Source organism: Mchenga conophoros, linkage group LG17, assembly GCF_057382185.1.
Source record: "Mchenga conophoros isolate Kocher_MC1m ecotype Shallow Benthic linkage group LG17, M_conophoros_male_GT1.1, whole genome shotgun sequence".
NCBI classification, from domain to species: domain Eukaryota; kingdom Metazoa; phylum Chordata; class Actinopteri; order Cichliformes; family Cichlidae; genus Mchenga; species Mchenga conophoros.
Window position 1 is genome coordinate 34,156,043 of NC_140542.1, and position 13,171 is coordinate 34,169,213.

Below are 13,171 nucleotides of genomic sequence, written 5' to 3' on the forward strand. Positions count from 1 at the left end.
ACCAACTTGTTATTCAAAGCAGCCGCTCTATTAATTGTCCAGAGCTTTAAGCCCTTACAGTTACAGTTGGATACAATACAAAAGATACAATTTAAACTGCTGAGGTGTGTGGAAATTTGCTCCTACGTTCCTTGAAAGAACAAATTGGCATCCAAAGTTCTTTTTGTATTCCAGTAGCTTTAGTGATCTCCCTCCATGAATTTGTTGACATATGTGAGCCCTATATTGATGCTATCATTATTATTGCTTTTAATAAGTAGGCGATTGTTCGATGCGATGCGCAGTTAGCCACATTACTTTATTGCATCGGTTATATCTAAGGAGGTTCACGCTAGCTTACACCGTAAGTTATGGTATTTGGTTTCAGAGGGGTTTGTGGTTATGGTGTACATCTCCCACTGAAGCATAAATCTCCACCCTGACTGTAAATCTGTCTACTACTGTTTTTAAATTGGGCACCCTCACATTAACATCTGTGAGTACTGGACAGCCTCAAGTGGCCCTTGAGATCACAATGCCAGAGTGACTTATTTGTTTTGTTTCAATTTATTTCTTCATGCTTGACTCAAAAACTCAAAATGATGAATTCATTATCAGAATTGCTTGAATAGTCTGGTACTTTTGACTTTGAGATAAATAAAATAATAAGAGATTGGATGAAATTCATCAGGACAAAATGTACGAATTCTCTATTATCTGACAACTTTCCCTGGAAGGAACTTTTGTGCTTTTTTCCATCAGGCGGCAGAAGACAAATTCTTTTTTCCTTTTTTCCTCTTTCCTCTCAGGCCAGCGAGTACATTTTTAAGTACATCATCCAGTCCCGTCGGCTCTTTTCGCTCGCTACAGGAGGCCAGAATGAGGAAGAGTTCAGAGTCTGCATTCACGAGTTGTTCATGTCCATCCGCTTCTTCCTCTCGCAGGAGAACAAAGGCACCACGCCCGTCGCACAGACACAGGTGTGTATGGGCTTGTGTGAAAAATCAGTGACAGGCATGAGCGTATCTTAAGATCTTTGCAGCTTTGTCATACATGCGCCTGATTGTGTGAATCTGAATGTGAAAATGTGCGCCACTTGATGTTTTCTTTCTCAGGGGCTCCTGTTGATGCAGTTGTGAAAGGTGAGAAATTGGCTGTAATTGAATTTCATGCTGCCAGAGGGTTTGGAGGCAGAACAGGGATTTCTGTAGCAGGTTTTCCTTAATCAGTGGGAGGTCTGCACAGCAGGGCAGCTGCCTTCACTGATTTCAAAGAAGACCAAAACAAAACAAGCTAAAGACCCCAAAGATAATCCTAATTCACCTCACCCACACAAAATCTAAACATGTCTTTTCTTTTAGAAGCCATAATGAACTACACATTTTTGCAAAAACCTCACTTTTAATCTTCAAGAATCAGATTGCTGTTGCAACTTGAACTATTCCAGCTGCGCTCTGTCTGAAAACCTCTGTTTTAGTCCCCCACTGACTTCTGATCTGTATTCTCAACACAACAATAGCAGTGGGAGAATGCAGGTCGGGCTAATACTAATCCCACTTAATCTGTAACATCTAGCACACACACGCCAGCATACACAAATACATACACACTCAAAAACATAAGCAGCAAACCCATATACAGATAGGCAAACTGTTTCCTGCACATATGGAATTTATCATGTGCAGAACAACTTGAGATTGGCAATTTGGTATTTAACTGTCACTCCTGTTTTAGATTTTATACTGTTAAGTAAAAATGCAAAAAAACAAAACATGATTTGAACATATTTTTTGATATAATTATGCTTATTTAATGCAAAAATTAGATATGCTGCATTCTAAAATTAGTAAACACACTGTGATTACTCAGAAAAGCTACTTCAGTTGGGCAGTTACGGCCCCTGTTGCCTTATTTAAATGGATGAAACATCTTTTCTTCAAAGAAAACATCTTTGACAGTTGCTGGAAAACAAAACAGCATTTGTCTTCTGCCAGAATGTCCCAGAGAAGAAGAACGTTAGTGTTACAAAAAGAGAGACTCAAAGGGAGATATTTAGTCCTTTTTTTCTCAACTATTCAATGAGAAACTGACAAAACCTGACAGGAAGAAGGAGAATCTGACAGCCAGCTACAAACAAGTGATGGGCAGCAATCCTAGCTGTCCTTCAGCTTAATCCACGTAATCCGTGCCTGCCAGAGTTCTGACTAAATCCAAGTGGGGCCAGTGATTCAGGGCAGAATAGTAAATATTTACCTCTGTTTACTAAATAAAACAGCTGTCTAGAAACATAGTATGAATATTAAGAAGAGTATGCAGCAGTACAGTCGCTTCTTCTTGAGTCAGTTCTTATCGGTTGAGCTGAGCTGCAGGGCATCTTCACAGTGTCATTAGGATGTAGCTTCTTTATTATGCTACTTACATCATTAAAGTTAGTGAAAGATGTATGGTAAAATATTTACTGCATATACATCTATAGGAACACTCTCATCATGGTTTTCAGCACAGTGATTCCATGCCTGGAGAAAGCATTTAAACAAGAATGAGCTCCACCTGTTGCACCTGCACCTGTTATTGAACATTCCCTCTTTATGCGCAGGCCGTGTTCCTCCGAACATTTCCGGCAATTTACGGCGAGCTGTTGAAGATCTTCACTGTGCGCGAGGTGGCCGGTTTCGTCAGGGAGACTCTGGGCAGCCTGCCTACCACCGTCCATCCTGACTGCCCCCTGGAGGCCGTCAAACTGCAGTGCATTGCCAAGACTGTGGAAAGCCAGCTTTACATAAACCCAGGTAAATACTAGTAGGACAAAAAGCATTTATTCACAGCATTTGGAACATGATCACAACTCTTTAGCTCTGCAGTCCCATTTGAGAACACACCTTAGCTAATTGTTACCCTGCAGTGAGCCAAATTCCAAGTTATTAAACTGTTCTTAATAAAGGGTTTACACTGAAGCAAATTACTGTGTCAATTTTTTATTTGCAACACGCTCCCAAAGGCTGCATGTAGCAGGGAAAAAACATCCCTCATGCAAATCATATGAATGTCATACAAGATTTTCATTAGTTCCAGTCAATAATGTTTCAACTGAGCATGAAAGCAGAGCAAGACATTATGGCCCCGCGGAGAAATGAGTGTAGAAAATTTTCTTAGTTGTTCCCGTTCTGTTATTTCTACTTCATTAAGTCTTTGATGCGTTTGTGCTGTAGATTCACGATGCATCCTGTTGCCGGTGGTGCTTCGAGTGCTACAGGCCCACATGCAGGAGCAGAGAGACCTGGTCATGTGTGCCCAGATCCTCTCCAGCATGCTTTCTCTAATCAAGAAGGAGGAAAATGGCACTGCGGTGAGTATTACACTCATAACTGAGAGCCATTAGTCAGGCCCCCCTGCTTCCTTAAAGAAACACTGCAGTGTTTTGGGAAATACACTGGCTTTCTTACTGATGAGGAAACTGAGACAGCTGGTTAACTGAGCTTAGACTAAAAAGCTCAGGTAATGAAATCCATCTAAAGCATATTTCAAGCTCAAAACCCAAATTTGTTTAATCTCTTTAGAATTTCTTTCTTTTTGTTTTATTGATTAATAAAAAACAGTTTCAGGTTTTTATTAAATGTTAGTGCCAGAAAGAAATCCCTGGCCTGGCCTGACTAGAGCCTTTGCTTTTAGTTTTTTTAAATTTGGCCAGTCAACTCCTTGCACTTACATCCCTGGATGCTGGAGGTCCCACTGGCCATTTGCACCTGTCTGCATCCCACTATTTCAGTAGACTTCAGTAATGCAGAGAGCAAACGTCCAATTAAACTCAGAGATCGAACAGTGGCTTTCGGTGTAAGATCGCTCCTTCCGAGCCTAATGATGGCACCGTTTGCCACATTGGGATCCTTATGACTTCATCCTCTTTCTCAAATTTAAATTCAAGATGGAGGGTTGCCTTTCTCTTAGAATGAAGGAGATCCCATGAGCTCAGGGGGAGGAACTTAAAGGTGATATCTGCCAGTTCACCTGAAAGACAAAACGCAGACTTAACAATGTGGTGTATGCTGTGCAGTGCAGCGAGGAATGCCCAGACCTCTACATTGGAGAAACCAAACAGCCACTTCACAAGCGCATGGCACAACATAGAAGAGCCACCTCCACAGGACAAGACTCAGCAGTCCATCTGCATCTTAAGGATAAAGGTCACTCTTTCGAGGATGCCAATGTTCACATTTTGGACAGAGAGGACAGATGGTTTGAAAGAGGAGTGAAAGAAGCCATCTATGTCCACTGTGAGCGACCATCTTTGAACAGAGGCGGTGGTTTACGACACCAACTGTCTGCCATCTCTAATCCAGTTTTGAGATCCCTTCCCAGACGCCTTAACGCCCACTCACATCCTGGGCCATCTGATCTCAGGAATTCGCATGATAAGGTGGGGCCAGGTTTCACAATGAACTCATCCGAAACTCTGGCTGATTGGGACCCACACCCAGTTTCACACTTTGGCTCAGGCGATTAAAAGATCATCAGGGGGTCCTTTTGTCCCTCTGTGGGGGGAAACTCCCACTAGGTTTATATCTGGGACTCTCCACCATTTGACCTTAGAACTGAAGAAGCTTCTCGGATGAGAGGTGAAACGTCTTCAAGCAACTTAAAGAAGTCCAGACGCTTTTCTTTGCAAGCTCCTTTGACTATCTGCCAGTTTGTTGCTTTTGATGGATTGCATCACGACTCAAAGACGCACAACAGTATTCTTCTCACCTGACTTTGAACAAGAATTTTTTAAGTCATTGCAGTCATTCATCAAATCATTGTGCTGTTGCATAAAGATCTGGTTACGCTTTAACATGTGGTGTACAACTAAAGGCGTAATTCCTACAACTAAGTGCTGATTCAATGGAAATTAAATGGAACTTTAATTACTTGAAATTACAATGAAATTATATTTACCTACAAATAATAACAATTTCATGGTAATTTTGAAGACAAACAAGAAAAAATAAAAGACCATCAAAATTTGCAGACCTGTGCTTTTCCATGAAAATTATGAAGAAGTTACATAATAATGACGACTATTTATACAGTGCTTGAAATTACTTGCGGTATAACTTTTATTTCCTCTCGTGTAAAATACCTGAAGTTATGTGTTACTTAAAATGACTTACAGACTACCGAAATGTTCTTGCAGTATACCAAGTTCTTTGTTTCCTGTAAAAATCTGACTTGTCACCCCCTTATTCTAGTGCATACACCGTTAAGTACTTGTAGGTAAATTTAAAGACATTGTAACTTCAATAAATAACACCATTTAATCACTCGGGAATTACAGCCTCAGTTGCATGTCTTATTATGAAGTGTTAGCAAATATCCCTGGCTCCTCCAAGTCATAGAATAATAACTTTTTGAAATCATAAATAATATGGTGTAATCGCTTCATAGAAACTTGTGCAGTTGCAATCAATTCCTGATATTTTCAAGAATCTGCATGACAGTATCCCTCCCATTATATCTCCCAAAATAATTAAAGAAAGTCAACACCACAGGAATCAGTCCTACACCAGTATCGTTGCCAGTACACTGCAATAGCAGATTGCTTTGTTGCGTGTATATGGTCAATTAGTCTTGGTAACCGGGACACTGGCAGCAGTGCAGTCCAGTAATGAGAGCCATCAATTTAGCAATGGACACTGTCAAAGCGGCAGTCACTTTGAGCTGTGTATGTGTATTTGTGTGATTTGCCTGTCTGTGTGTACCTGCTCAGGTTGCCGGGCTTTTACCGGTCCCTGCAAAGGAGGCAGCTAGTGGAAGAGGCAGCCAGAAAAACACATATACAAATGCGTGCACACATGAGCACCCACTGGCACCATATCTAAAGGGAAGTGACAGCAGTGGCAGTCAATGTGCCAGTGAGGCTCCTTCTCATTATCACTCTTTCCAAGACCTGTCTGTCTTGTCAGGGGTAGAGACTAGAGAGAAAAACACACACACACACACACACACACACACACACACACACACACACACACACACACACACACACACACACACACACACACACACACCAGTTTATTCACTGCTCTATTTGAGTTTCTTTTCATCTTTAACTGCCTCTACGTCTTTTGTATTCTACCTTCTCCTATTCGTTTCCATTCTCCTCTCTCTTTTTTAAGTTATATTCTCAAAATGTTCTGCATGGCCCTGAAACTTCTTATTAGTCCACATTCTGGTGCAAGACTCATTAAAACTGATGAAAATAGAATTACAGGGTAGCGGTGGCAGGGCGGGGAGGGGTGTAGACGTTGGCTCGGAGGCAGAATGGTGTCAGTTGTTGAATCCGGTTGAGTGTTGTGCTAGCAGAACAATGCCAGGTAACTTTAAGAGGACATAAGTGCACAGATGGAGTCTGTTTGAATTTTAGTGACTCTTACGTTCAAGATTCACATTTTTTTTTCTTTCTATTCTAAATGCTAATACTCTCTCTCTCAAGGTAATGTGGTACTTTGATATGTGATTCATTCTCACATGGGTGTGTTTTCTTTTCCCTCTCAGGAGCTTGTGGTGTCTGAGGAAGTGGAGCTAATTGTGGAAAGCCTGCTGGGAGTTTTACTGAGGACTATCTTGGAAATTAGCAACCGGCCCCAGCCTGCTGGAACCTCCATGAGACTACAGTTCCAGGATGTCACTGTATGTGTGTTTTACTGTGTGTGTGTGTGTTTGTAAGCTAGCTTACTGCTATAAATGCCAGAACTTGACAATATGTAGAAGCGTAATTAGATTAATAAACATAGTTTCTGGAATGGCGGAAATGGTGAGGTGGATGACAATGTGATCATCATTGTCTGATGAAGGAAGGTCAAGGAAACTCTTAAAAATCCTGTTAACATAAGTACAATTCTTACTAGTTCCACTATTATTTTCAAAGCACAATAGATCTTATTTTTTGAACTCATTTCTTCTCCAAAAGGACAGAAAAATAAAAGTTTTCCCTGAATATGCAACAACATTAAAGCTCCATCTTCTCCCTCTCATTATGTGTTGTGTTGTCAGGGAGAATTTGTGGCATGTTTGTTGGCGCTTCTGCGACAGATGAGTGACAAGCACTATCAGAAGCTGCTGCAGGCGTTCAGCAGCAAAGACGACCTGAGGGTAAGACCACTCGATCTTTCTCTCTTTCCCTCCATCCATATCTGTCTGTCTGCAAGTCTAAAAGTAAAAGATTATAATTAATGCCTGTTGATGGTATTACTACAATTTCTACAAATTGTGTAGAATTGGGCAGCAGGAAAAATAAGAGACAGAAAGATATTAAGTTCATGGGTTTACTCTATTGGGAATTAATGTTAACTGAAGTAATGTGCTTTTTGTGAGTTCTATTTCTGATACATGCATCAAAAAAAGTGTAATCAAAAGAGTTTACTAAGTGAACCCTGATGCTGGGTTTGGTGGTAAAACCTAAGTGAAACATGCAGATGAAACCAGATTTACTGCTTTCACATGTGCAGCGCATCTTTCTAGAGGCTCAGACTTTGAGTGTATAATATTATTACAGTTGATAACACAGCACATCCTATCCTATGTATAGACTACATAGTTACATAGTAGATCTGCATTTGCCTTAACACTTGAGAAGTGTTAGGATCAGATATTTGTGTACAGTGTAGTGTCCTTAAATAGAGCTGATATTAACAATTCAGCACCATGGACAGATGCAGAGGAAGTTGTTCTACCTTCATACTAACTCTGAGCAGATTTAATGTGGTTCACACTGGAAAAGAGCCCCTTTTCCATTAGTACCTACTTGGATCAACTCGCCACAGCTCACCACAGGTTTCAGGGTTTTTCATTAGGTCATAGTACCTGTACGGCCAGGGTTCCAAAGCGATCCATGCAGGTTCTAAAATGTGATGTTGTCAGACTGCATGCCACCAATTGGCTGGTCAGTGGTGTCACTCGATGAGTCATAAGAGCATCTTGTTTGTTAATGGAAAATCGGTCGATCCAAGTCTATCTGAGGAGGTACAAATGGAAAAAGGACCTACAGTGAAGTTTTAGGTTGTTTGTTTTCCCACAGAGCGTGCAGAGATAAAGAGAAGTCAAGAAGTAGCTTATAGCTAGAAAATATTAAAATGGCCAACAGAAACATTTCTTTTATATATTTTTAATTATACCTAATATATAATAGGATAGTAAATGGTTGTCAAAAATAAGCTCCATCCCGAATCTTTCTTCTGCAATAACTCTTTACTGAGTAACAAACTTAATGTGCCTTGGTGTTGTTTTGCATGTGTTTGTGTTGCAGGATTTCCTCCTTCATATCTTTACAGTCTTCAGGATCCTAATCCGACCAGAAATGTTCCCTAAAGACTGGACTGTCATGAGACTGGTCACGAACAAGTAAGAACACACACGCAAACAAATCAAGGAAAGCAGGAAGAGGACACGAATGAGGACAGACAGGAAATCAGAGGCTCATGCAGATATGCAGTATGCATCTCACTCACAACTAGTCATTTATTCTGTTTGTGTGCTTTCATCTGCTAAAATATTCAACCTTGGTTCTCTCAGTTAACACTTGATTTTGATCGCACAAAAAGCTTCAGAAGATGGAGAGATTTGAATGTAGTGTGCTCATTTAATATGAGAGTAAATGCAGTGCTTATCCATCCATATTATTGTCTGGAGGTCACTATCAAGTGGCACAGAGATGATATCATCTAGGAAAAACAAGTAACAGTTGTTTCATAATGAAAAGGTTTTGTCAGACAGAAAAGTGTAACTTAAAAATGTTATGCCTTAGCTATTTATGGTTTTGCCTCTCTGCTCACATTTTCCTTTAGCAGTGCAGAATGGAAATGACAGATTCCCCTCCAAGGTGACACAGTAGTAATCTTCTCCACCTCTTGCTTTCTGCGTCCCTTTTTGTTCTTTTAGTGTCATCATCACAACTGTCCTCTACCTTTCTGACGCTCTGAGGAAAAACTTCCTCAATGACAAGTTTGACTACAAGGTAAGGGAAGTTGGCAGGCTTTGTGTGCGTGTGTGTGTGTTGTCTGAACAGTGCTGCAGTGCTTCAGAAGTCTGAATGTCAAAATAGCTTCAAAAAGTTTGCTGCATTACTTTACTACTGACACACAGGCAGACACATATATAATATGGAAGTTCATCACACATCACAAAAACTGAGACATGGATATAAAATCGACCCAATACTATTATTTAGATGCTTAAGGCAGACTGTGCAGTAGTGAGCTGAAAGCTAAAAAACAGAAGAAAGAACAATAAATATACTTTACACCAACATCAAATACATAATCTGGTTTCAGTATTTTTTCTATATGGTGCTTGACCAGGTACAGTCATGGACTATCTAACAGGCTTGATTTGATCCATTTGGAAACATATAGAAAAAACAGGGTAATTCTAGACCACCAGTGCATTTTGGCTTTTGTAGCGTTTTTAAACTGATTCGTGATGGTTTGTTGTTTTCATAAACATTTTGAGATGTTTGAGTCTAGTGTCTTAAACTAATCAATAGACTGATGGCTGATTTTAGGCCATCGTTTTAATTGTTGCAACTCTCCCCATGAGTAATATAGGTGAAGTATTGCACTCTGTGAGATAATCCCCTCTACATTAGTAGAGGAATGTGATTCAGTCTGAAAATTTTTACACCTAAACATCTGATGTTACCTGACTGTAGCGCAGTGGTGGAGATGTTCTTAAAGATTCAATTCAGAGGCGAAACTGTTGATTTACTCTAGTTGATGGAATAGTCTAATATAGACAAGTAATCTATAAGTGTGATCATCTTCAGCAGAGAGGTATGTGAGTTCTCAAGGTAAAGTAACACATCATCAGCGTATAGGCTTATCCTATGGTCTGTTTTTTCAGTTTGAATTCCTTTAATAGCAGAATTTTGTAGGATTGCTGCTGCTATTGGCTTAATGAAAATGATGTAATCTGAAGATCTGGGAGGCTGTTTGTCCTATCAGTATTGTGTCTGATAGTAAGTTACTGTGTACCCACATGCAGGTAGACACTTTTGTAGGTTAAAGTCAGGAGGTTGTGCACGTTAACAAAGTGATGTTTTTTTTATTGCAGGTGTGGGATTCGTATTTCTACCTGTCTGTAATATTTATCAACCAGCCCTGTCTTCAACTTGAATCCTTCTCTCCCTCCAAGAGAAAGAAAATACTGGAAAAGTAAGTGCTGATTATTTACAAATGCTTGGTATTCTTTGCTGGATGCGTTAGAGCAGTCTGTAATGAGCCACACACCTACTCAACAAGCCGCTCTATCTTGCTCCTCCTGTCTGTCAAGAACCTCAACACAGCTGGACACACACAGTGTACACTCACTCTAATGACTGCTTAACATGCTGTTCTACAGCTTCCATCAGTATGTGCACACATTTTTAACCGCATTTTGTTGTTGTTGTTTTTTATCATGCAGATATGGAGACATGAGGGTGATGATGGGCTGTGAGATCTTCAGCATGTGGCAGAATTTAGGTAAGGTGATAGAGGCCCATCATAGCGCACATCTTATTCCTCAACATGGGCTACACCCATGACGGAGAAAGTTGTTAAGCTCATCGTCCTTCATGTGGCATATTCACAAGAGATACTTACTGAGTACTTACTCAATGTTTCCATGCACGGGATCCGTCTCATTGTGCTTTGCAATTCACACCTTTGCTGGATTCCAGCTTGATCATTATATGGATGGATCTGCATGATGTGTAACAACGTGGGCCATCATGCGGACCAAATTCTCATTTATAAATGGCACTACAGCCTCCATAGTGCTCATAAAGGAAAAGAGGCCCAAAAAAAGCTGGAGAGTGTGCAGAAAGAAAAAAAAAAAAGTAAAAGATTTGCTGATGCAGGACCTAAATGTTTGGAAAGAAATTTGTGAAGGGATTTTAACCTAATGACGTACATGGCATATTTGCAGGTACTTATAAGTGCTAGTGTTTGATTTCATTTCAGCAATAGCTGGATCTCTTAAAGTCCTGTGGTTCTATTGAAACTATCTAAATCCTGTTTTTATTTATTCATATTTATTGCTCCTCTGGTGCAAACGTAGAGCTCTTGGAATCTGTGTGATGCAACAAAGCAAACAACTCTCTGTACTTGAGCTGATGGGATCTAAAAAAAACAAAAAACCCTTTTTTCTTCTTTATACCATTTGTCACCATGGCAACCGACTGGATGCCTTGGTCTCCTTTATGTGGATGCTTTTGTTCTGACTCTGTGATGGATGGATGCAATTTTGTTTTATGGTAATTTCCAACGTACTGTTCAAGTGTGGTTTTTCTCATTTTCAAGTACACTTTGGAACCCCCCCCCCCCCCCCCTCCTTTCTTTTTTTATTTGATAGTAATAATAACGTTACATCTTTCTGCTGAAAATGATGGAATAAACTGTGCACTCTAAGTTGTTTTGTTTTAGCACTTCAGCCAAATTGGAAGGAATTTGTGAAGTGCACTTTATTAGAATCTGTCTAAAAGGGAGGACAGAGGAGAGAAATCCACTTGACCTTTTGAATTCAGACCTGTGTTAGCCAAAGAAAACAAAACATCTGAGGCATTATTTTTTAAAGGTGTAATGTTTGTTTAAATGATTAGAATGGGGGAGTAGCAGAAAACAATCAAAACAGAAAGTTTTGGGGCTTTTGGGAACTTCATGAACTGCTAGAGCAGGATTTATTGCAAAGGTTTTGAAGGAAGACACCTTTCCAGAGTTGGGTAAATTGTCTCTGACATAAAGAATATGCTGTGTGCAGGGATAAAGTGAAAGCCTGACCTCTGTGCCGATCTGTATCTTTCCTCCAGGTGAACATAAGTTGAACTTCATCCCAGCAATGATTGGGCCGTTCCTGGAGGTGACGCTGGTGCCTCAACCTGATCTGAGAAATGTCATGATCCCCATTTTCCACGACATGATGGACTGGGAGCAAAGACGCAGTGGCAATTTTAAGCAGGTACTGCATGCTGCTGTTTCACTGAAATCAATTCACCAACTCAGAACTATTTAATCTTGGCTTTAACTGTTAGTTGCAAAGGTTAATGAAAGCTAAATTCATCCTTGTCATAATCAAAAATAAGCCACATCTATATAACTGGATAATTGGAAATATAACTTGTAATAATTGCAGTGTGTGTGATGTTTAATTTCCTTCTAAAACATTTACATTCATTTATAGCTGGTTTTGTTTATCATTGCTAAATAATAATATTATTTACATTTCTGAAACTTCAGAAACCACAATAATTAGTATAATATATGAACTGAAGCATGTGAATGTGAGAGACAGAGCATTACAGAAAACAACTACTTATGTTTTGTTGCTAAAGGTGGTTCTACAGGCTACTTGGTCATGGCATGTCTTTAGTTTTTCACATAACTGTAAATTCTAACAATTTAACTGTAAAGAAATTGACAGATGGGTGAGATCGATTGGTGTCTTGTCACTCACAAAACGTACTCCCTAAAGCATATCCTGCTTTATTATCAACAATTCTCTAAAAGTATCACGTTGTATAAACTAGTACTCAAAAATCATTAGTAAAATGTCTATTCAGGTAATAAAACAAGTGATCAATAAGCAGTCAGATTTTTCTCAGTCAGAGTCAAAGTCACCCTCTGCTGGTCATTGCAAATACTGCAAGTTTAAGAGAATTATGCATTCTCATTCAGATAATTAAGTCTACTTTTTTGATGCTGCACACTTTAAGATCAAGCTCTGCGTTCTTCTTTGTTATGTCAGTGTTGTTCAGACTGCGAGCCTCTGAGCTTTAAATGCTTTTCCTCACAGGTGGAGGCCAAGTTGATTGACAAGCTGGACAGCCTGATGTCTGAAGGCAAAGGCGATGAGACATACAGGGAGCTCTTCAACAGCATGTGAGTTGGTAAAAGAATCAAGAAATGTTACAAAATCTAATAAAGTAGAAATTTTCCAGAAAGACTTTTGAAGGAAAAGTCTCTGCAAATTTGTTAAATAATTTGGCTGCGAAAGCAATTTTTAAAAATTTATTTATTTATTTTTTACAATAAACAGTAAAATCCCAGCAAAAACCTACTTGAAAGTGCATGAAGGCTAGTTTAGGAGACCTGGGCACTTCCAGTGAAAATAGCTGTTTATGGGGGTCTAATTACCTAAATGATGCAACCCACACAAGGCTTCATCAGGTAAATTATCTGCGTGG

General features: G+C 39.6%; 1 protein-coding gene across 4 annotated transcripts in view; it reads left to right on the forward strand.

Annotated features, from left to right (window-relative positions):
- The window catches only part of dock4b (dedicator of cytokinesis 4b), a 138,162-nt gene that overhangs the window by 85,861 nt on the left and 39,130 nt on the right, over positions 1–13,171 (forward strand). For all 4 annotated transcript variants that reach the window (XM_085250946.1, XM_085250949.1, XM_085250947.1 and 1 more), the window contains exons 22-32: positions 789–959; positions 2,576–2,768; positions 3,189–3,325; positions 6,511–6,645; positions 7,009–7,107; positions 8,261–8,355; positions 8,893–8,968; positions 10,063–10,163; positions 10,414–10,472; positions 11,798–11,946; positions 12,781–12,866. In XM_085250946.1, coding sequence (XP_085107072.1) covers positions 789–959; positions 2,576–2,768; positions 3,189–3,325; positions 6,511–6,645; positions 7,009–7,107; positions 8,261–8,355; positions 8,893–8,968; positions 10,063–10,163; positions 10,414–10,472; positions 11,798–11,946; positions 12,781–12,866 — 1,301 coding nt within the window. The remainder of the gene's footprint in view (positions 1–788; positions 960–2,575; positions 2,769–3,188; positions 3,326–6,510; positions 6,646–7,008; positions 7,108–8,260; positions 8,356–8,892; positions 8,969–10,062; positions 10,164–10,413; positions 10,473–11,797; positions 11,947–12,780; positions 12,867–13,171) is intronic.